This window comes from Hydra vulgaris, chromosome 09 (genome assembly GCF_038396675.1).
Source record: "Hydra vulgaris chromosome 09, alternate assembly HydraT2T_AEP".
Classification (NCBI taxonomy): domain Eukaryota; kingdom Metazoa; phylum Cnidaria; class Hydrozoa; order Anthoathecata; family Hydridae; genus Hydra; species Hydra vulgaris.
The window spans coordinates 16,678,978-16,703,955 of record NC_088928.1 but is presented as its reverse complement, the minus strand read 5'-3'; the positions used below and the strand labels follow the sequence as shown (position 1 = coordinate 16,703,955).

At 27.2% G+C, this 24,978-nt stretch overlaps 1 protein-coding gene across 1 annotated transcript in view; it reads right to left on the bottom strand.

Moving 5' to 3' along the window:
• Window positions 1–24,978, bottom strand: part of LOC100214898 (CCAAT/enhancer-binding protein zeta) — a 96,834-nt gene that overhangs the window by 10,575 nt on the left and 61,281 nt on the right. Inside the window, exons 17-28 of the mRNA XM_065804874.1 lie at window positions 24,424–24,502; window positions 16,290–16,352; window positions 15,422–15,502; window positions 15,196–15,243; window positions 12,492–12,800; window positions 12,334–12,386; window positions 11,063–11,132; window positions 10,759–10,933; window positions 10,643–10,676; window positions 5,658–5,734; window positions 412–459; window positions 273–325 (exon numbers count right to left, since the gene is read on the bottom strand). Of these exons, the coding sequence (XP_065660946.1) occupies window positions 273–325; window positions 412–459; window positions 5,658–5,734; window positions 10,643–10,676; window positions 10,759–10,933; window positions 11,063–11,132; window positions 12,334–12,386; window positions 12,492–12,800; window positions 15,196–15,243; window positions 15,422–15,502; window positions 16,290–16,352; window positions 24,424–24,502 (1,090 nt within the window). The remainder of the gene's footprint in view (window positions 1–272; window positions 326–411; window positions 460–5,657; window positions 5,735–10,642; window positions 10,677–10,758; window positions 10,934–11,062; window positions 11,133–12,333; window positions 12,387–12,491; window positions 12,801–15,195; window positions 15,244–15,421; window positions 15,503–16,289; window positions 16,353–24,423; window positions 24,503–24,978) is intronic.

Genomic DNA, 24,978 nt, shown 5'->3' with positions numbered 1-24,978 from the left:
TTGCACCAATACTGTAGCAAATAATGTACAAAATGATATAAAAAATGTAGATTTATGTCAACAAGATTAATGTCAAAAATGTAGATTAAACACAGAAGACTTCTCGTTAGTATCTTCGCATTAAAAAGATGAATATTTAAAACTTCTTTCATTATAATGCAAAATAATCGCACAAATCGTTTTATTATACAAATGCATTCACTACATAGAAAAACTTTTTTTTCTTACTATTTATTACAGGTTTGATTTAAAGTAAAATATTAAAGACTCACATCTTCATAATCTTTGTCAGTAAAATTCTCTTTTTTATTGTTGTCTTCAAAATCTGGTAAGGTAATTTTAAGTTAAAAAAATTGATAGATAAATGTTAAAATTAGATAAATTTGATTTAAAAAAAGCAAAATATTTAACCTTCATCAGACTCATCTTCGAGATCATTGTAATCAAAATCTCCATCGCCTGCAAAGAAATTATTAATAAAAATAGAAATTGTTAATAAAAATAGAAATTATTATTAAATTAGAAATTATTAATAAAAATAAGTTTTAAAATATAATAGAAAAGTTCTTTTGTTTCATAAATTGAGCACTTTCACAAGTTACAAGATAATAATGGGTCCTTTTTATTTTTAAACAACTTAGTAAACTTTTTAATAATAATGCAGACTTATAAATATAAATTATAACAACATAAAAACTGTTCAAAGTAGTAATTATAACAATTTGAATCACAAGATTGTAACAATATTTAAATAGCTTTTAGTAATATTTATAATTTTTACCTCCTATAAACAATTGTTTAATATAACTTTTTATATATATAATACAATGTTATATGATATGCAAAAATATAAATAATAATCTAACCACATAGACCAAAAAAAATTTGAACTTAGTGATTATAAATAGTGCTTCATTTACTAACTACTTTCATGTTTGGTGATAAATAGCACTTTATTTACTCAAAATCAGACTCCACTACCATTATTTACGTTTTAGTTGCACTTTAGATCAAGTTGATAACTTTAAACAAGTGATGAAACGCTAGTGATTATAGTAAATTTTATTGGACTTGTAATACTCTTTCCTTAAGGAAAAGACCTAAGGAAAAATAGCCCTCCCTTAGGGAAAGCTTTTTATAAAAACTTCTTTTTTGTTATATTAAACTAGATCAATATTATTCAATGTTAAATCTCATAAAAAAAAAATTCTTGTTTAAAAGTTATGACCATTCAAAGTTATTTTAGTGGGTAATTTCAAACTTCACATGGTTTTAATCTTAAACAAAGAGATTTTTTAATAAAACTTTATTAACTTTATCTAATTTATTATGAAAAATAAAAAAAAAATAATAAAAATTTGGATCTTAGAAGACAAAATTCTAAGAAAGGGGCAATTAGGGCTGCAGATGGGTTGGATTAGCTCTAACTACCTAAATTTTTTACAAGTCATCCTCATTTGACACCAATATCAACATACTAGAAATTTGAGAATGCTACATGCCTCTTAGTAACTATCATGAATAACAAAATTTATGGGCACTTACCTAAAATGCAAAAGCTTCCAATAAAAAAAGTCGTTTTTTACATTTTCGGAATAAGCAAGTGTTTTCTAATGATAAACAAAAAAGAAATTCGGGGGATGTGTAGCAAGATCTTAAAACATGTTCCTATGTACTACCGGACAACTAAAATACAATTAATAAAAAACTGTTTTGTTGGTATCTGTTTTGTCAATGGTAACAGAAGTTTCATAGTGTTTATGCAGAGCATAAAAGTTTAAAGCCATAATCATAAGGAAGTTTTTATAAAAAAGAAAAATATTTAATTAATTTTACTTGATCTTTAATCAAACTACTGGAAATGTTTTTCATTTATTCTTAAAATACACCAAACTTATTTTATAGAAAATTTTTTCCATGGGTGTCTTTAATGTTAAACCCTTCGCTAGATAAAAATTGTTAGTTAATAAACAAAACAAACAAAAGGTTAAGTATTACAAATGATCATTAATGTTCAACTTATTACTTGACAAAGTTTAAACTAAAATTTATTTAATTATAACAAACAAAATTTAAGTAATACTAATGATTTTTGTGAACGTTTACATGATTAAAAATGCCTAAAACTTTTAAAAAAATGATACATTCGCAAGAAAATGACTTTAAAAGGCATTTTGAATGAAAAATTAAACTTCCAAAATGCGACTATAACATTTTAAAAAACATAGAATGTGCATGTCTAGTTTAATTCAAGTGGGATTTTTTTAATGACATTTAGTAAAATTATATACTGCAATCTAGTGTATAAATTGAAAAATCTTGATAGCTCAAAATAAAGTTTTATTATATTAAACACTTAAAGTGATGACCATGACATTACACTCCTGGTAGTTATTTTGATTACCTCTTGCACTCAAAAAAAATCCAAAATCCAAAAAATTTACCATAAAAATTGTAAAAACTATACCTAAATTTTTCAAACATAATTTCTTTTGATTTTTTAATCAAAACAAATGTTTTTTCACTGTGTAATAAAACACTGATAAAGAAATGCTGTTTTTCAAGGAGTAATGCTTGGGATGATAAGATTGTCATCCCAAGCATTCCGCATTATGGACCATAAAAACAGCTGCTTTAAATGCGAGCTTTTGAGTATAGAAAAATTTAATGACAAAGTCATCCTGCCTTGGGGTTAAAATAGTAAAGGTAATGAGCAATAGTATTGCTAACCACCTTAATTTTATGAAAAAGACAAGTCAAACTAAGGAAATGCAAACCACAAGTTTGCAAGAGCTACTAATTTCAACTAAACAAATGTTTCTTTATTTTTCCAAATTTTTTTCTGGATGGTCTTTCTAATGGGAAAAAGCCAGCCCTAGCTGATTGCTTCAATTGTATTGAAGTGAGCAATTTAAAAAAAAATATAAGGTACAACTTTGTTTTGTTTTGCGCCTTGAAAATGACAACATAATTTTCAGTATGTGATAGATCGTTGTTAGGTATTGTGATAAATGACTTTGATACTTTTGATTTTTTTTTAAACTAGACTTTTGATACTTTGATATGCAGTTCTAGATTTTAGTACTTTAAGGATCCAAGCTTAAATGGAGCAAAAAGTTTCTTTTTGGACAAATTGTTTTAATACTGACATTACATTCATATTTTCACTTCCAATTGCAATAATTCTGGCTGATCCACAGAACATTTAATGTTGTAAATAAAGTGTTTTAAAAACTCCACAAACTTTTTGCACATTTGGCCTTCAATTTTCATGTGTTGCCTTTTTATTTTTCAGGTTTGAAGCTCAGTCTCGGAAAAATCTTTATAGTAAATGAAATTTCTTATTGCATTCAAACAGTTAATAATAGTTGTATTAGTTATTTGTTTACCAGAAGTTGTGCTGCCAATCTGTTCTTAACTTTCGAGGCTATACCTATTTTGCGACATAAAATAGGTATAGGTAGTCAAAATAGTTGGGCTTAACTTATTTCTCTAATGGTAAGATTATATACACAGGCTATAATTGCACAACAGGCCTGCTAAAACATGTACACATCTTGCTGCAATTCTATTTTAGATTGATTACCTTTTAGAATGCAGGAATCTAAAATAGTAACTGATTACCATCAAATTATCTAACACAGTTAACAATAAAACATTTATGTGAAACTGTTTTTTAATCAAGCATAACTACAAAACAAATTTCAATTAAAAGACTGCAAGATTATCCAAATAAAAGTAGTTCTTCTGTTATTCACTGTTAGTATATTACCTATTGAAAAATTAACATGCCACAAACTAAATGCATTTTTTAATAAACAAAAAAATCAAAATCAAAGACTATGCTAAGAAGAACCCCTGAAAATTATACAGAATATGCTCATGAATATTATACAGAATCTAATCAATTTAAAATACCATTAACAAGTGATTTAAGCTCTACTAACTAAAAAAGTTTAAATTATATGAAGTCAAAATTTTATTGCGAAACTATGCATTATATATTTATCAGCTGACCATGTTGTGAAACCATTTATACTAGTTTAACTTAATCAGCTGAGTAGGTAGCAGGTAGAAAGTCACAAATATGATCAAGTTCTGTTGACACCAGTTTTGATTTATGGAATTTGTATATTAAATTAATTAATATTAATAAACAATTTTATACAATGCTATAAAACATTTTTCATCTTAAGTAAACAAATTTTTAATTAGTATTATGCTATTTAGAATTGAAAACTTTTGTTGCAAAGAAATTTGTTGAAAATGTACCATTTAGATATTAGGCAGTATTTTTGTGTTGTTGACCAAAGTTTCTTGTTGTTAGATTATTAGTTCTTTCAACTTCAACATATTCTGACCAAACAAGCTAAATAATAAGTTGAGGTAGTTTGATGAAAGATACATGAATCAAATTTTAAATACATCAATGTAAAAACAACATTGAGGCAGTTGTTCTACAAATACAAAAATAATAAGTGAGTTCAATTGCTCAAGATCCCAGAAAAAGTTTTGTTAGATACAAAGCTACCTGACAAAACCCATTTGGACTACAAAGAATAGTTGCACTATACTTAACAAGTTCAACTACAGCACATAAGACATAATCTGGTAGACCAGTACAATTGTTTCTTTGTAGTTTTAAAAAAAATTGATCAATGCTTTTGTCATATATTTTAAAACCTTTTGAGTTTGAATAAGTAAAAACTCATATTTTGCATTCACCAACCTGACTCATTAAATTTATTTTCTTCACTCACTTTTACTTTCTTGCCATTTATTTATTTTATCTTTTTTAACAGTGAAAATTATGAAAAAAACAAATATAAACAATATTAAAATTTTGTGAATAAAAAAAAGAAAAAGAAACAATCCCAAAAATGAAAATTTATTTATCGGTTCCCCTATTGAAAAAAAAGTATTATTACTTTTATCCTATTTACTTATTTTAATATCAATAACTTGTTGATTATAAATTGCTTTTCTTTTTTTATGTCATTTTATGCTCTGCTTTATTTTTGAAACATATTTTATTTTCTCTGATATCAAAATTTTTTTTATATAAAGTGCTGGAAATTATTCTGTAAAACCTTTTTCAAATAGTTTTGTTGGTTTTTCCAAAACATAAAAAAATACATATAACATAAAATATAAATATGTCACTCAAAAAATGTTTTAACTACCTTTACACTGATTATAATCTACAAGCCCTTTATCAACAACTCACGTTTGTTTTCCACAAACTAGCAAAGTTGAACTGTTTGTTGACAACTGTTTTTCAAATTTTGGTTTAGTGAAGCTAAATATTTATTTCTATGTTCTTTAAAAGAAGTTTCTCTTTCATCAAAAAAGTAAAAAAAAAACCAACATAAGTTTTTTTTTTTTTTAAACATAAATATAATGACAAGACTTTTACAAATTTAAAAAAATGTTTAGCGATGTCTGAAAAAGTTTTTTTTTTAATTTTCAACAATGTCTCAAAAACAACTAAGTTTTTCAGACATCGCTAAACACTTTTTTAAATCTTGTCATTATAAAAACTAAAAAGCCAGTACAAAAATTTTGAAAAAAATTTAAATTCTATTCCATGGCTATATGCTATAAAGACAATTTTATAGATTAAAAATAGAAATTTAGCTACAAAATTATTAATTTACCATCACTTTCATCTGAAGATTCCTTGCCTTTGTCTTTCTTTTTACTTTTTGAAATTTCTTTACCCTTTTTTATTTCACTTAAGAAAATGATAAGTCAATATATAAATTATTATTTATTATTATATTTTTTATTTTAAAATAATGTAAAGAATAAATAATAAAAAGAATAGAAAATATAGTATATAAACATTAACTATATTTTTATATACTTATTTTAACATATACTATATATATATCTCTTGAGACAAATTACTATACTGTATAGTGTATATTACTATATACTATACCATAAAAATGGATTTTAAATTGTAAAACTGAAAATTCAAAATTAAAAAAAAAAATTTCAACTTTTGAATGTTTAACCTTAACCTGAGATGATTTGAACCGCTGAGATTAAAATGATTTGGTCAAACGTGTTTTTATAATATGTTGTATAATGTGGTAGGGTTTAAAAAAACTGTAATTTTTTTTATAAAAAAAGTTTATAAAAACATGGTTAAAAAAAAAAAATTGACTCCAGCATTTTTGTGGGCACTGGGATTGCGACAAAATGTTAAAAAAATTTATCACCCCTAAATTATTTTTCTATAAAAGACAATTTTTTTTTCAACAAAAACCATTTATGCTTCAATCAAACTTTTTACTTTTATTTACCCCTTGAATAATTATTATACTGATATAAAGTTAATGGCCAATATGTTTACATTTTTTCTTAAACGACTTTTCTTAAGGCATCATTTCAACATTGAATCTACCATGTTTTTAAGCCATCATGGGTCAAAGTTTTACCACTACTTGACTAGTTTTGCTTTTTATTGAAACAAAATAGATTCCATAAGATTTCAATATGATTTAGATCTGATAACTGAGGAAACTTGTCTAACACCTTAATCTTAGTTTATTTTGAACCACTGATTAGCTAACTTTGATGTGTGCTTTGAATCTCCACCCTTTTGAAAGATAAAATTCTAAGATAAGCCTGCACCTAATCTTTCATTTCATAATAGCATTATAAACTTTTTTTTGACATTCTGTCAATGAATTTAAGTTTGCTAACAAAACTGCAAACAAAGATACTCCAAACTATCTATTGTTCTATGATAAAAAATAAAGTATATCACAATATTTTAACAAAGCCTAATGGTAACTCCTACATGTTTGACAGGTCTCATACATTTAGGACGTAAGCATTCATCATTTTTTTTTCATATGTGTACAATATATCAGAACTATATAAACACATTTGTGTTTCATATCTTTTCTTATGATATTATTTACTCAAGAAAAGCTTTTTTTAACTCTACCTATAAAGCCTTTTTTCAAGCTATTGCTAACAGAGGAGTTATATTATGATCTCTTTGTAAATCTTTTGCTAATTTTGATGCAGAGAGTCCTCAATCTTGTTCAACTTTCTGAATGATTTCTTAATATGGATAGTTGAATATATTTTTTTTTTGCAAATTTTTTATGGTACAAATATTTTCATGGTAACAAAAATGGTAACTCCGGGATCAATTTTTTGATTTTTGAATTTCACTTTTCAGCATGATTTTATTATCAAGAAATTATAAAAAAATTATATAAAAAAATTTTTTCAAAATAATTTGAACAACTTCAATCAATGAAATTTGTTTGCTTACATTTTCCCCCTGAGATTTCTTCAACCCACGCACCAGAAAGGTTACAGAAAGATTAGGGAAGAAGTTCTGTAACCACGGTTACAAAAGGATTAGGAGATAAAACACTTTTTCTGATACATAGGATAACTTTTTTACTCATTTACAAAATTATGAACTTCTCAAGATAAAAATTTTAGTTGATATATACCTTATTTAAAAAAAAAAAATAGAGTATAAAATTAAAATTTAAGCATAAAAAACTTATTGCAAATTATTAGGGGGTAACTTTTTTGATATACTAAAAATAAAATTGAACATAAAATTTTATTCTGGTTACTCAGAAAACAAAAAAATACTTATATATAAATAATTAAAATCTAAATATTTTGTAGTAATAAAGTATTACTTTCAAAACGACATTGCAAGTCATGCTAAAAAGTCCTATTTAAAGAGCAACCACCCTATTATTTTTCATTGTGATTTGTACTCTTTATCTCTTGCAAAAGAGGTAGTTAGAATCTGTTAAGTATTTTTTAGGTAAATACACAATTTATTAAAAATGATGTACACAAAGCTAAGATTTAATTTATGTTATATACATACACATGTATCTATATAACATAAACCATGCTAACATATGGATCACTATATAAGCTGGTTTAGTGTTTTATATCCCAACTTTATTATCACTAAAAATCATAATTTATAATTAAAAACTTGTAAACTAATGGAACAAATTTACTCTTAGGTAACCACCAAATCATGATTTATTATGTTTATTATTTAGCATCATGGGTTGCTCTTTACATAAAGTAATTCTTTCTTTATCATTAGAAGAACACAACAAAATTGTATATATGCACTTATTGAATTTTATAGAAATTCTGAAAGTCAAAATTTATTTTCAAATAAGATAGTAGATCAAATTTATACTAAAACAGACATAAGTAAGTTACTCCATACAAACTAACACAAGTAAGTTAATCCATACAGACTATCATAAGTAAGTTACTCCATACAGACTAACATAAGTAAGTTATTAAATCTATTAGAATTAAGATAATTATTCACGTTTTTGTAACACACAACCTTAATGATCACCAAAGTTAAAGTTGTAAATTTATAATTGTTACCTAATGTGAAATCTTACTGGTCACCAGAGTTAAAATTGTTATCTGTATGACAATTAACTAACTTGACAAAGTTTGCCAGTTTATTTATTTCCATGGTGATTAAATATTAATTTAAAGTAAATTATTCTTATGAAACACTGCACGAAATCAGTCTTCTTATTTATCATCTTGATGTAAAAGAATTCTATTGTTTTCGTACTAAACTTATCCTGTCAAAAAATGCAAATTTAAACACATACACCAATGATTTTTAATGGATGTAAAATGAAAAATCATTGTCTGTCTTTTCCATTTGTCAAAGTCATCAGTTAAATCGGACATCGCTTTTTTGCAATATTCCAAAAGCATACTTTTTTAACTTTAAAAGTTTGTTTTAATAGTATTTAATATTTTTGATGCCTTTTTCAAGATAATAAATCATTGAGCTTGTGACTTCTGAAAAGCCTTTCAGAATTCTTTTAAAGAATTCTGAAAGGCTCAATTGTTTGTAAACAAAATCTTTTGTTTTAGAAATATAAAACAAAAGACTCAAAAAAAATTTGAGCATCATATACCAATAAAATTTTTCAAGTAAGGTTTTAACTTATTTGTGGAGTTGGGTTCTTAAAAACACCTATGCTAATTTTTTTCAAGTATAAATAAAACAGTTGCAAAAATTTGTTTAAATTTGTAGAAACAAATTGATTGCAACAATTTAGATACAAGTGAATCAAATGTAGAATTAAAAAATAATTTAAAAACATTTTAAAAAGCATGTAAAAAAAAAACGTGCGAGAGCCTAAAATGTAATGAAAATAATAATGTAATCAAAATTAATTTGATTGACTTCTGGTTTTGACATTAAACTGAATATGCATTTACATTAGGGCAGGTAAAGCTGTGGTAAAGACAACTTACATAAAAAAAACTCTGATATAAAAGCTCCAACTGTATGTTAGGGTAGAAGAAGTTCCTAATTACTATAAAAACACCCCATCCTGATCTCCAAACAGATTGAGGCTGCAAACAGCATCAGGTTGTGAAAAATTGCTTCAACTTTTTTATAATGTCATATTTAATTAACAAAACGACATTATGAAAACCTGTCTAAACACACAAGTGTAGAACTTATATTAAAATCCACACAATCAATTGTTTAATTAGCATTTGCTAAGGTTGCTTCTCTTTATCGTGCTCACCATTTTCTCTCTCCTGATTCCATTCTTTAACTCTACAAATCTCTTATTTGTCCCTGTATGGAATACTGCTGTCATATTTGGGCTGGTTCTTCTAATGATGCTCTTTCTCTTCAAGAACAAGGTCCAAAAATGTATTGTAAACATAGTTAGACCTGCTCTATCGGCTAAGTATGAGCCTCTTTCCCATTTAAAGTCTCATTTGTTTACTATAACTGTTCCTGCATGCTCCGAAAACTTTTATTCGTCTAGCTTTTTCCCCCACACCTCAAGCCTTTGGAACTCTCTCCCATCATCATGTTTTACTGAAGACATTAAAATTGAAGGTTGTATACCTTCAATTTTATAGTCTTCTGTCAACCATTTTATAGTCTTCTGTCAACCAATTTTATAGTCTTCTGCCAACCATTTCCTTTGTCTATAACTCTATTCTTTTTTTCTAGCAACTCCTAACTTAATAGTGGTTGCTTGCAGCCTTGTTGGAAGTGAACCAGAATTTTAAAAAAAAAAAGTGCGGAATTTAACTAAAACCTTTTATATAACTGTTAATTAAGGCTGTATATGAATACAATAAAAACAAAAAAATAAAAATAATCAACAAGTATAAATAGATTAGTTGATTTTCACGCTGTAATGCCAATATAACTCAACTTATAGACTAAGCCCAATATAATTCAACCAAGCCAATACTACATAAAACAAAATTTAGAACTTTCTTCACACTAAAATACTGAGCTCATTTGCCTCCTATCTTTAAGACACCTGGTTATTACCAGGGTGTTAGCCAGCCCAATAGCACCACGTATACTGCGGAATTACCAACAAAATTCCCAAAAATTCAACGACCTTTTTTTTAAAAGTAATAAGACAATTTTAAAAAAATTCCCAATTTATTTAATTCCTATTTTATTTATGTAGAACATTAATAATAAATTTTGCCAATATCGCAAAAATGCAGTAAATAATAAATTCCTGACAACCCGATAAAAAAATTTATGCTTTATCAACATTAAAATAAATCACTGGTACTTATCAGCATTTTAAACGATTAGTCTTACCTTGCAAAATCAATATCTTTAAAGTTCACCAAGTCTATGAAATAATAAAAATACAATCTATAAAAAAATTATGAATCAGCAGTTTGTGTTAAAATATTAGTCATCAAAAAAGTAACCTTCTGTATCATGCTGGTCTTCATCATCTTTTATATCTCTCTTCTTTTTTATTTCTTTTTGAGTAAAGTACCGATAAAAAAATATTTCATCTTTACGAATTTTATCTTCAGAGGATTGTATAAATGTCTTTGAATTAACTGGTTCTTCCTTCAATCGAACTGATGAATCACGAGGCTAAAAAAAATGTTAATAACAAATATTTGAAAAAAAAAATAACATTTAAAAAATAAATAATATTTGAAAAAAACACTTTTTTTTAAAACAAAGATTTCACCAATTGATAAAATAAAGTTAAAAAGAAACCTGCATAACGGAACTCCCATGTTCAACTTCCTTTTTCTTTGGGTTGCGATACATAAAACGATCCAAGAACCTAAAGTTTAAAATAACTTCGAATTAATGCTATGCAACTTATGAATTTATACAATGTAATTCATGAAATGGCAACTGTACTTAATTTTAGAGAGTATTTGGGTTTTAGAACTAGTTTAGTAGCCTTGTTTTTTTTTTATTAAAGATTTGATTAAGAATACATAAAGTAGAAAGAAAACAAAAAATCTATTTTATTTGCTAAAAAATTAAAAAAAGGACCAAACTATAATATCTCTGCATTTATTTGTAACTCGTCCATATAAATATTTTATTTATTAGTTTTAAATGGTAAAAAAAAAAAAATATAATCACTACTTTGTGAAATTTTTAAAATAAAATTTTATTGTAAAAACAGAAAATTTGTTGGAAAATAAAACAGACATAAAATAATATTAATTTTTTTTTAAAATTTGAACAATTTTGATTATTCAATATGTGTGTGTGTGTGTGTGTGTGTGTGTGTGTGTGTGTGTGTGTGTGTGTGTGTGTGTGTGTATGTGTGTGTGTGTGTCTATATATATATATATATATATATATATATATATATATATATATATATATATATATATATATATATATATATATATATATAAGGGTGCATTGAAAAACAGAACTTTTTAAAAATTGCATTGTAATAGCTCTAAATATATGCTATATAATAAAATATCACTGAATTAACAAAAAATTTCGAAATTAAAATATTTTCAGAGTTGCCTCTAGTCCATTGAACATTTTAGGGCCCCTAATATTCTGGGGGAAAAAAATTCTTCAAAAGTAGATCAACCTGGTACTCAAAAGAAGTGAAATTTTATAAAAAGTTCAAAAATAATAATTGTTTTATAAAAAAACTTTAAAAAAAAAATATTATCAAAAAACCTGTAAAAATGCACTTTATATATATATATATATATATATATATATATATATATATATATATATATATATATATATATATTATTAGGTCTTATCATTTAGTGAAAAAATTTCAAAGTTTACAAAAATATAAAAATGTAATTTTCAAAACAGAAAATTATATTGAAATGACTAGAACTTTTTTTTTGGAAAAAAATGTTTTTAAAAAATTTCCTAATTATGCGTAAATAAAAACTAGTGCAAATATTTTTTAAGGAAAATGTTTTGAAACTATTTCCTGTGATTTACCATTACAGAGTAAAATCAGAATAAAATCAAAAATACGTAACCTAATCAGTGTAAAATCTTGCAATGGATCTCCTTTGTAAACTATGCCTTTTTCCTGAGAAATTAAAAAATACAAACAACTTTGACAAGAATTTTTTTAAAAAGTAAAAAATACTAAGCAAAACAGAATTTGTTTTGTAAAGAACAAAAAACAACTAACACTTAATATAGATGAAGCAAAATGAGAAACAGATGGATGAAAGTGTGAGAACAGTGGAAGTAGCTCCCATGCGCAACACATTTCAGCATTAGCAAATAATGGATTACGTTGCATCAAATTGTAAGTTTTACTTCGCTTCTCTTGATTAATAAATGTCCAAGAAGAAGAAACATCTTTTGGTTTGTTTACAAATGAATTTTCATTTTCTTGACTATTAAGTGATTTATTAACATCATCTCCACTATCATCCGTAACAACATTTTTATCGTTATCTTCTGCATCACGAAAATGCTCTTCTTCATCTTCCTCCTATAATAAAAAAATTTTTTTAACTTTTTTTATTTTACTTTATACTTTTAAAATATTTTTTAAATTATATGTGTGTATATTTACTGCCTGAATGATCTCAGATTATTTAAGAAATAATTTAAAATGTTCTACATAAATTTTGATGTGCGTATCCTTAAATAAATTAGTTGATATATGTCACTACTAATATTTTGCTGCTAAGAAAATAAAATAAAAAGTAAAAATAAAAAATAAAATAAAAAATAAAAGTAAAAAACAATAATATGTATTATCATGTAATGTTACATTTCATATATATTTTGCTTATCTGCAGCCAACATATTAAAATGGTAACAATAAGGTTATTCAAAAAACAAGTGCTTTCCATAAACAAAATTTATAGTGAGTAATAAGAAAAAACTCCATAAAGTCAGGGCTTGCATTAAATAAATTAAGTGCAAATTGCGATATCTGGAAATATTTCCAGCCTTTAAATTTTTAACTTTTTAAAAACCGTAAAACTGTTTTGATCATTAAACTCAATAGCTGTAATTCAATAAAAAATATTTATGTTGATCTTGATTTATGATATAAAACCTTATTGTAAAACCATATTATTACTATTATTTTTATTATTATTAAAGATTATGATTTCAAATTTTAATACTGTAATTCATTTAACAAAACATCAGATAAAACAAGAAAAATAAAAGCACACTTAACTATGATGTAATTATTAAAAAACAACCGCTAATCACAACAGTCTAAAGGAATTTAGCAGTGATCAAATAGTTTAAAAAAAAGAAACTGTTAAAATACTTTTATATCTTGTTTAAATCTTATTCAATATTTTCTTATAAATTAAATGCTCTTAACTCTTTTGCAGATGTGTATACAAAACAAAAAGACAGAGGAGTTTAAAAATATATAAAAACTAATATAAACTTTTTATAGTTATTTTAACAAAACAAAAAAACTCTAATAACTTATTTTAAAATATATCTTTTTTATTATTATTTTTATTATCAATTAATCAATTTCTAAAATAAAACATTTAAATTTTTAAATAAGTAATTCCTAAAACTTTCCCCCTAAACAAAAATCATTATTAATGTTTTATACAATGCGCAAATAGCTTTAGCATAATTTTTTATTAGTTGATTTTCGGACCTTTAGTAATCAATTTTTGTCTTACAAATATTTTTTTTACTTATAATCTTTAAATTGTATGGTGTTTAAAAAACAATAATTAAAAATATGTAAGTTTTGACTGTTATTATTTTTGCAGTAGTAAATTTATTGTTTTGTTTTTTCATTAATTTTTGCAATCTGATAGATTGACCGTTTCATTAAAACAGTGTTCATGGTTTTTAATAAACTAAGATTTTAATGACCAGAAATATTTCCGAATATTGCAATTCGCAATCACTTAGTTCGAACCTTGAAAGTAAAAAATTTAGATTTTTTCATATAATATTATAGAGGAATGCCAACTTTGTTAAAATCCATGTTTAAAAAACAATGACGTTTTTGCCATCTATCTTTTTTATTTAAAAAAAATTTATTCATTTCCCTAGGGCCGAGAAGGCCACTACAGTCAGGTAGGTTACACTACAGTCAGGTACCTAGCTAACACGAAACGTTCAAGTACGTTTGACAAACATTGTAAATGTTCGAGCATGTTCGCAACATTCATTGAACGTTTTGTAGTAGCTGGGTAAGTTACTTCTTTGTGGATTATGCTCATATTAGCTGGGTAAGTTACTTCTTTGTGGATTATGCTCATATTAGCTGGGTAAGTTACTTCTTTGTGGATTATGCTCATATTAGGGATTTTAACTAGTAAAATAAAAGATAACATCAGACAAAAAAAAAAAGTTTTATTAACTTTTGAATAAATTAATGAACTTGCTTTACAATTTTTGTTTATTTTTTAAAATTGGTTTTTGTAAACATACCTATTTAAAGTTTTTTGAAAAACTTTACTTACAATATATTAAATTATCAAACTCATTCATTAAAAGTTTAATTTAAAACAATTTTTCTTTTTCTCCATATTTACATTTTTACTCAATGAGCAGAAGACACAATAAAATTTGACACAGCTATAGCTCTCTTACAATAAACAAATTTATAACCTGATAAAAACTTTTTTAATTCTATATTAACAAAAAAAACTTGAAAAACAAAGCGGATACAACAAGTGAAACAAGATGAGCAAGGTAATTAGTTACAAAATAAGCTTACAAGGTTATCAGTTACAAGGATATAAGCTTACAAGCGCCCTACCACTACCACCTGTAGCATCCTGTTTTTAGAACTTAATTCTAGTAAGCTTCATTAAATTAAATAAAAGAAAAATTTATAAGATAATTTCAAAACTATTTTAACTGCTATAATTTTATCAAAAAATCACCTCTGGTTGAGATATCATACTTTTTATTGCAGGGTTTTCTTTTATTACCTAAATATTTATTATGATTTAACATCACATACATAAGATAATAACAAATGATAAAAGGAATAAATTTATTATCCATAAGAAATATAAGAACAATTTTCTTATGTAATTAATTTTCCATATTTTTGTCATATCTTATACTGCATTTGAAAATAAAATAAAAAAAACACAAAAAAATAACCTCTGAGAGTAAAAATAAAATTCCACAAGTTAATGATGATTCTTCCTTTGTGCAAACTTGAAGAAGTCTTTTAACAAATGCCTATGAATAATAATAATTAAATTTCTTCATCGTCAAATCAAAAATTCACTTTCATCGTCATAATATTAAAAATGCGTAGGTTGGCCCTTCAATTTTGGCCTAAAATTGCGGTTAAAAATTCAATATCAGTAAAAGTATTGTCATTAAATGAATAAAACCAATTTAAAACTGTTTTCAATATTATTTGGTACAAAAGCATGAGGATAAACTTGACCAAAAAGGTAAGATATATAATAAATTGTAACTGGTTTACCAGCATTGCCTGGTGATATCATCCAGTTATTCATCCATATATATCAGTTATATATCCAGTTATTCTTTTTATTTCAAAAACATCTTCCTTGAATAATTTTAATTTCAAAAAACATTTTCCTTGGATAATTTTAATTTCAAAAACATCTTCCTTGGATAATTTTAATCAAAATGCTTTGCTATAGTAACATTTTTAAATTGTGCTAAGATTTAAAATTAAAGATAATTTCAAAAAATTAGTTTTAGACTTATTTAGACTTGAGCCCATTAAAAAAAAAAACTTTGTTTATAAACATCTGCTTTTAAATTAAATTAAAAGCAGAAACTGTAACAAACTAAAAAAAATTTAAAAGTATTAAAAAAAAAAAATTAAAAAATTAAAAAAAAAGCTTTTAACACAAATTAAGTTTTTCCATGTAAATATTATTAACTAAACTTCAGCAACAAATTTGTTTCTTTTGTCAATTCTTTAATTCAGTTTTATATTCAATGTGAATCCTTATTCATATGAATAAAATCTTATTAAAAGAATTACCTTAACTCGTTTCGGAACAGGATCATTCTTTATTGACTTGAATAAAAGATTTAGTAGCATAGTCTAAACAAAACATAATAAAAAATAAAATTTATAAACATGAATTTTTAAAAAGAATGTTAGACTTCATCAAAAACCTTTGATATGTCAAGAGCAATAGTCCCTGCCTCACCACTTTCATAAAAAGCACAACAGAACCTTTTTATTATAACAAGTCAGCAGTAGAACAAAAGGATTAAATTTTGATTGCCAGATAGTTGTTAGGCTCAAGATGAGATATTAAAAGTTTATTGAGTGAATCTGATGATGATCTATGACCTCATTACGACTCTATTACCTTATGATCTTGTATCTTGAGTTTTTGTTTTAAGTCACTTGATTTGTATCGTAAGACACAAATCAAGTAGTCAAGGTAATCAACTTGAGTTGTCTAGAAAAAAATTACAAAATTAACTACTTTTGTAAGAGATTGAGAAGGACAAAATTCTTGATCTTGAAGGCCATCAGAGTCAGTGGTAACCCAGGCCTATTAGTAAGCAAGGCTTGATAATTAAAGTTACCAATAACAACAATATTGGAATATACCACCATATCCGTGTTAGAACTACACTCAACTTAATAAATAAATAAAGAGGAACCTATTATTTTGAAAAAAAAAAGCATATGACCAGGCCAACTATGTCAAGGACCCAGCAAATTTGTATAGGCTAGATTTGAAAACATTTTGGTAGTAATGTTTTTTTTAATAACCTTTGGTACTTTATTCATGACTCTTTATTCATGACTCAATTGTAAATAATGTATGACACCTAAGCTATACAGTAAATAAATCACAGTGTATGACACCCAAGCTATACAGTTGGCTCATTCCTACTAATCAATCCAAAAATCATAACAAAAGACACACCTTAGGCTGCCTTAATAATGATCACTAAAAGCACTAACAGGCACACTTTCCACGAGCAACATGGCACTGTTAATTTACTATTGATGAAGTCAAATCAGCCTCTTTTTGAGTAGCCTCTTTGAGAGGCTATTCAAAAAAATCGTTCAAATCAAAGAAAAAGAGCTATCACAGAGTTTGGAAGACTTTACAACAAACTGGTCTCAGAACAAATAAACTGAATTTTTAGGCAGTAACCTCATTAGGAAATAACAGAAAGAGTTGTATAACTACAATGGCACAAGCAAAAACCCATGAGTAGAGTCAAGAAGATCCAGTGATCATCTTCTTAGGTAGGATACAATGTAACAGGTTTGCATCTATGCCAGCCTATTAGATGAAGAAGAGTTGGGAAGCTGGTCAACTTACTCTTTAAGTCTTTGCATAGGAAACCTACAAGACATAGCCAGATGCAGTTAACATCTGCTGAAGACGTTACTCAATCTTACTCATCCCCAAGGCAGGAGACATTTTAGATCAGAGTTCATTCTCCTAGCCTTTGCCTAGTAAACCCTAGTAAGTAGCAGAACAAGGTTGTACTAGATTACATGTTACCAGTAGAAGGGTGATCATAATTATCCTAATCCTGACCTGAATTTACTGTAACCTGTTACTGGATTCAAAAAAATTACTAGAACAAATTAGTAGGAACAAAAAAAAAAATAAAAAAAAAATAAACATTATTGCTAGTTTTATATAAACTACTGATGTGGAAATAATATTTATAATACATATATAAATATTATATTAATACTATATTAATCAATAATAAATACTTTAAGATTTATTCCATTAATGTGTAAAATAATAAAGTGTGTTGTAACCTATTATGATTAATATTATTTCTATATACAGGGGGGCGCAAAAAAAAAAGCCACACTCAATTTTTTGATAAAAAAACAACAACAAAAAATGTCTTAAACTCATATAATAAAAGTAATTCAGGACAATTTTTAAAGGAATGTATCTAATATTATTGTACATTACATATAGTGAAAAGAAATTAGGATTTCTAAAGTATTTTTTAAGTTTTAGCTGTATTAGTACTTAATTGGCCATCCTTTGTTTCTTATGACTTCTGCGCATCTAGAAGACATACTATCTACAAATCTTTTTAATAAGTCATTTGGGAAAGTATTCCAATTCCTTGCAATTTTATTCCCAATATAGAACAAAGATTTTCTTTTGAACTTCAGACTGTGCTGGCCAAGACATAACTGGTATCAAATTTGGTTCCAGATATTTTTTATTCAACCGTGCCGTATGTTTGGGATTGTTATCTTGTTGAAAGATGTAGTCATTATTAGGGAAAAGTTCTTCTAAATTTGGTCTAAGTTGATTAACTAAGATTTTGTGATACAAATGCTGGCCCAAGGTACTCTCCGGCTTGTTTTCTAACTTTTTGTACACTAAAACAACCCCGAACATTATTCTTTTTGTCATGTTTAATGGTTGTCTTGGATGTTTGGGGGTTGAACTTTTACCCAATTAATTTCCAGCAGTGAGATCGACCATTATAAAATAACACAAAAGGAGACTCATAGCTCCAAATAACTTAAGCACATTGCTCACATGTCCAATCTTTGTGCTCAATGCACCACTTTAATCTTTTATTACAATTGATTTCACTTCCGAGATTTTTTTAACTTGCTTTCCAGCAAAAAACTCACCTGATGCTTTTATTCGACAAGATACTGTCCATTTTGAGATATTAGTAAAGTTCAAATTTAGTTTTATCTCAGAACATGTAATTTTACAATCTTTTTTGACGACATTAAGAATATAGCGATCTTCATTTTTTTGAAGTTTAAGGCTTTTTCCCAGATCCAACAGATCTTTCAGCTTTTACCAGTGTATTTATATTTCTTTACCAATCTACTAATAGTTGAGTTTTGTCGTTTAAAACGTTTTCTAATGTTTCTGTGAGATTCTCCTTGTTCAGCAGCTTCAATAACTTGTTTAATTTTTATATTTGTTATTTGCTTTCTAAAATATTAAATGTATTTGTATTAATTTGTTTTTTAAAGAATTTATTTATATAAATATTAGTGTATATATAAACATACCTTTTCTGTCTAAGATATTCCACACCCAATTTTTTTAGTTTTGCTTCATTATACATTTTATATACTTAAAATCAAGAAAAAATGTTAGTGTGGCTTTTTATTTTGCACCCCACTATATATATATATATATATATATATATATATATATATATATATATATATATATATATATATATATATATATATATATATATATATATATATATATATATATATATATATATATAGACACACATACATATATACATATATATTGGGGTGATGCATGAAGTATACACAAAATTTTTTTTGTTGAAATATTGATGTCTCACCCTTTCATTTGGTTCCAAACATATAAATGAATAAAAATGTAAAATTATACAAAGATTGAAGCATATTTAGGGGTAGCTCAAAGACTTAGAAATCTGAAAATAATATCCGAAAATGTTGGAAACAAGATACATTACATAATTTGGTTTATTTTAATCCTTAATATTTCAATATTTTATGCTGTTGTAGATTCATACACAACACAGTATTTTAACAATTTTATCAAGCAATATATAAATTAATTTTGATTTAGTATCTTTTGTTATAGTTTGCCTTCAGCTACTAAAAATGTTGTATTTTGTTGAATGTATGTACAAATTTTCTTTTCTTTTTAATATTCATACTTGTTTTTGTGTCTGTAGTGTACAAACAAACTCTAGCAAAGGTTGAATTTACACATTTATTCCACAATTTTAGACAAAAGACAGCACATGGTAGACTGATAGAGTGAGTGATAATAGGGGAAAACAGGGAAAATAATTGGAAAACCTGAAAAGATTTGAATAAAATATATAGAAATATTCTTGAATGTTATTCTGTTTTTTAAAGTGTACTAAATCAGTTAAATTACCAATATCTTAGAGTATTAAACAATAAACATCATATTTATATACAAGAGTGTGGTTATACACTTATCTACATATTTTGCAAAAAAATTAAAATAATTTCACTAATCTGTTTTTTTTGTAGAAAATGGCAAATCCTCAAAAACAAGTCGGGCGAAAATTAGTTTGGAAAATAGACTAACACGAAGTGCAACTGAGATGTGGTTGATTGGTTCAACAAGTGATGCACTATTAGGTAGAAAATTGCCTTCAACTAAACCTTTGTCTCGTATTTTTCACCAGCATAGGCGAGAAAAATGTACTATCCATGAAAGTGCTGTTTCTGTCACACGAGAAGTTATGTTCTATTGGGCCAAGGCAAGAATACCTGTCCGGGCCGAACACCATGTTATAAAGAAGATAGAAAAAATAGTTGACACTTACCAGAAGTTAAGAAAGAACAAGGAGCATTTCACTGAAACTCAAAAACAAAGCGAGTCTCACTTTATGAATGAAATAGAAGAGTTATTTGATATAGCGTATGAGAAAGCAATGAATATCATGACGATTGAAGAGGACAAGGAGTTTCTAAGAATGCAAAGAGCAGGAAGACAAAGATGCATGCTTGCAGTTGATCAGAAATTGTTTAAAAAGGAGAAGACAATAGCAGAAAGAAAAGCACAAATTGAACAACGTGCAGAAAGGAAAAAGATACAAAAAGAAAGTATTGAAAAAACTCCTTCAATGTGTTTGCCAGACTTGGAAGATGACAATATTGAAATTAACACTGAATCAGATTAATGTAATTAAATGACAATTTCGAACCTAAAAGAAAGATGCCGAAGAAATCCAAAACCACAACAATTATGTCACCGGAGCTTGCAGCTGCATTAGACTGAACAAAAATGTCAGATCGAGAGGCAACTTTTACTATTGCTGCAACTGCCAAGAGTTTAGAACATAATGTTGAAGATTTACCCCTGTCGTTTAGTACTATTCGAAGAGCCAGAATTAAAAACAGAAAAAAGCAGCTGCCCATATAAAAAGTGAATTTAATCCTGATATACCGCTAGTTGTACATTGGGACAGCAAACTACTACCAGACTTTACAAATTCGATTTCGGAAAAAGTCGATCGTTTAGCAATTTTGGTATCGGGAGAAAATACGGAAAAGTTGCTTGGAGTTCCCAAACTTGTGACCGGAACAAGTGCAGCAATGGCGGATGCCACAGTTTCTAGCTTAACAAAATAGGGAGTAAAAAAAGAAATTTTTGGAATGTGCTTCAACACTACATCGAGTAACACCAGCTGTCATTCCGGAGAGTGTACATTAATCGAAAAATCATTAGAGAAAAATCTATTGCACTTAGTATGCCGTCATCATTTGAATGAAATTATTGTGTCAGATGTATTCAAGTGTCTTTTTGGCCCATCTAGTGGACCAGATATTTTGTTATTCAAACGAATCAAAGACAACTGGAACTATATTGATCAAAATGAATTTGAATGTCTTGATGAAAACTTATCAAGTGGTCCAAACAATATTTTTTTAAATGATCTCAAAGATGCTACTGTTAGTTTTGCAAAAAATTGTTTACTAACTGTTAGCCAACTAAGAGATGATTATAGGGAATTTTTGGAACTGACAATAATGTTTCTTGGCGATATCCCTTCTAGAGGACAACATTTTAATGTGCCAGGTGCATTTCACCACGCACGGTGGATGGCTAAGGTCATCTACTGTATAAAAATGTACATGTTCCGAAAACAATTCAAGGTTACTACAAAAGAAGAGAAATCCTCGTTGGAGTTCAATTTGTCTTCAACTCTTCTGTACATGTCTGCATGGTTTTCTAGTCCATTTGCTTACAAAGCACTTGCTAATGATTTGAAATAATGAAGAAATTTGAATCGTACAAAATAATTAACAAAAAAGGCAACGGCTGCATTAAAACGCCATTTATGGTACTTGAGCGAAGAACTCATTGGATTGAGTTTCTTTTCAAGTAATGTATCACATAAAACAAAACAAAAAATGATTGAAAGATTGAATAATGAACCACAAGAAGACAACCTGAAAAGATTGGGAAATGTTAATGACATTCATTTATAGTCGATTGAAGATTTTGTAACATCAAAAACATTCGCATTCTTTCGACTTTTGGGAATTGATGAACAGGGTTTGCTTGACATTGATCCAGTTAGCTGGGACACAGATGACATTTGATCAACTCTCAATCCATGAATGGATTGAGAGTTGTTAATGACTGTGCTGAAAGAGGTGTAGCTTTAATCACACAGTATAATGAAATACTGACCAAGAACAAGGAGCAGAGACAATTTCTTCTGCACGTTGTACAACAACACAGAGAACAACTCAAAACGGCAAAAAAATCGATACATTTTGAGGGACATCAGGAGAGTACTCCAATGAATTGACTTTCTCGGATTTAATATGTTTTAGTCATAGACTTTCAGTACTGTTATTAATTTCAAATTTGTTAATTAATATGATTAAATTAGTTTGATTAATATGTATTGTTAATGCAAAATATGTGGCCTGGCAGTGATACAATTTTTTCAAAAAAAGTTCACAAAACCAGTTTTTGTGCAAAATTTCAAACCTATTGAGCTACCCCTAAATATCATTTCAAAGAGCTGAAAATTTAATTTTTTTATATTATTTGTAACAATACTAGAAGGTGAGACTTTCATATTTTGAAATTTTATTTTTATGCATCACCCTAATGTATGTATATACAGGGTGACCAGAAAGTTCTGGCACCCATTTTTATTAGTTTATTAGACTTAAGAAAATGTATTATTTGTCAATATTTTTGTTTCCATTTCATCTCTATGTCTTAATCATATTCAGGCATTTTTTTTATTTAAATCTATTTTATTTTTAGTATGAAAGTCACAAAAGACCATTAAGTTTCTATAGAGCATTTGTTCTTTAGTGGATGCACTGGAGCAGAGATAGCAAAAAGACTTAAAATTCTTCGAAGAACTGTCTATAACAATTTGAAGCGTTTAAAGGAGACAGGCAGCACCCAAGACAAGCCAAGAAGTGGAAGACCACTGACATCAAGTAGCAAAATTATTATCAAAAAAGTGCGTGATAGAATTCGTCGAAATCCAAGGAGGTCGATGAGAATAATGGCAAATGATTTGCAAATAGGTCGTGAATCCCTGAGAAAAATATGCAAGGATAAGCTAAAATTTATCCCATACAAGATCCAAAAAGCTCATCTCACAGACAATATGAAGAAAGTAAAAATGGAAAGATGCAAGTTTTTGCTCAAACGTTTTTCTTCGGCGCGCCACTCAGGAATTGTCCTCACCGATGAATGTTCATTCAACGTCGAAGCCATCAAAATGATAGAACATTGTTCAGAAGTATCAGTGATGCAAACATGAAGGGTAGAATCGTTTCTCGTTTAGGACATCCGCAATCCGTTATGGTTTTTGGAGGGATAACTTCGGATGGCAAAACTCTGTTAGTTTTTATGGATTCTGGAGTTAAAATTAACAGTCAAAACTATTTAAATGATGTCCTTATAAAAGAAGAACTTTCATGGTCCTATGGTTCATGAAAGTTCTTTTATAATCACACTTTGGTACAAAGCCCTGGACATTTCAACAGGATTCAGCTACTGCCCACAAGGCAAAAATTGTTCAAGGGTGGTGCAAAAACAATTTTCCAGATTTTTTCAGCGCCCAAGAATGGCCTCCCTAATCGCCAGATCTCAACCCATTGGATTATTCTGTGCGGTCGGTTTTGAAGACCAAGGCATGTTCTATCCCTCATAGGAATTTGGACTCTTTGCGCCGAGCACTTCAGAAGGAATGGAATAATCTTTCTCCAGAATACCTGCGCGCCGCAGTCAATGATTTACCCAAGAGACTTAGGGCCTGTATCAAAGCTAAAGGCAGTTATTTCGAAATCTAATGTTGTAATGTGATTGCTAGTTGTTAGAATAAAGTTTATCTTTAATCTTATTCGCCTTTTTTAAATTTAGTCGTTTTTATGGCAATTTTACTCTGTGCCAGAACTTTCCGGTCACCCTGTGTGTGTGTGTGTGTGTGTGTGTGTGTGTGTGTGTGTGTGTGTGTGTGTGTGTGTGTGTGTGTTTTATATATATATATATAAATATATATATATATATATATATATATATATATATATATATATATATATATTATGATTAATATTAATTCTTATAACAAGAAATAAATTGTATTATAAAGTAATGAAAAAATTAACTTGCATGTTTTGATGTAGTTTTTATGTCAGGATCAAGAAGCTTCTCATATAAAGCTTGATAATAGCGATCAGATACACACTGCCTGCAATTATAAGAATAAAAAACAAAAAGGAATTAAAAAACAACAGCTTGAAAAAAAAGAGGCTTATATTATTACAACAATTATTCCATCACAATTATTACATCATTCCACTTAAACTGTCTTTATTCATCTTCCTCATTTACACCATAATTTTTTTTCCAAGCACCTTATTCGATACTACTCTAGTCCCAATACATGTCAAATCTTAAAAATATTATAGATGCTTAATTTTATTCTTAATTCAGTATTTTTTTAATATCATAAAAATCATAAAAATATCATTTACACTCTTAAGATAGTGCTACCATCAATTTATTATGGGAGATATGAAAAGCTAGCATGAAAGTTACTATCTACTTATTATGGGAGATAAAGTTGTAGCACAGTTAAGCTCTTTACTGCAAAGGTTTAAGGGCAATAAAATTGAATTTCTTAAAATCATAGCACAGTTAAGCTCATTTACTTTAAAGGTTTAA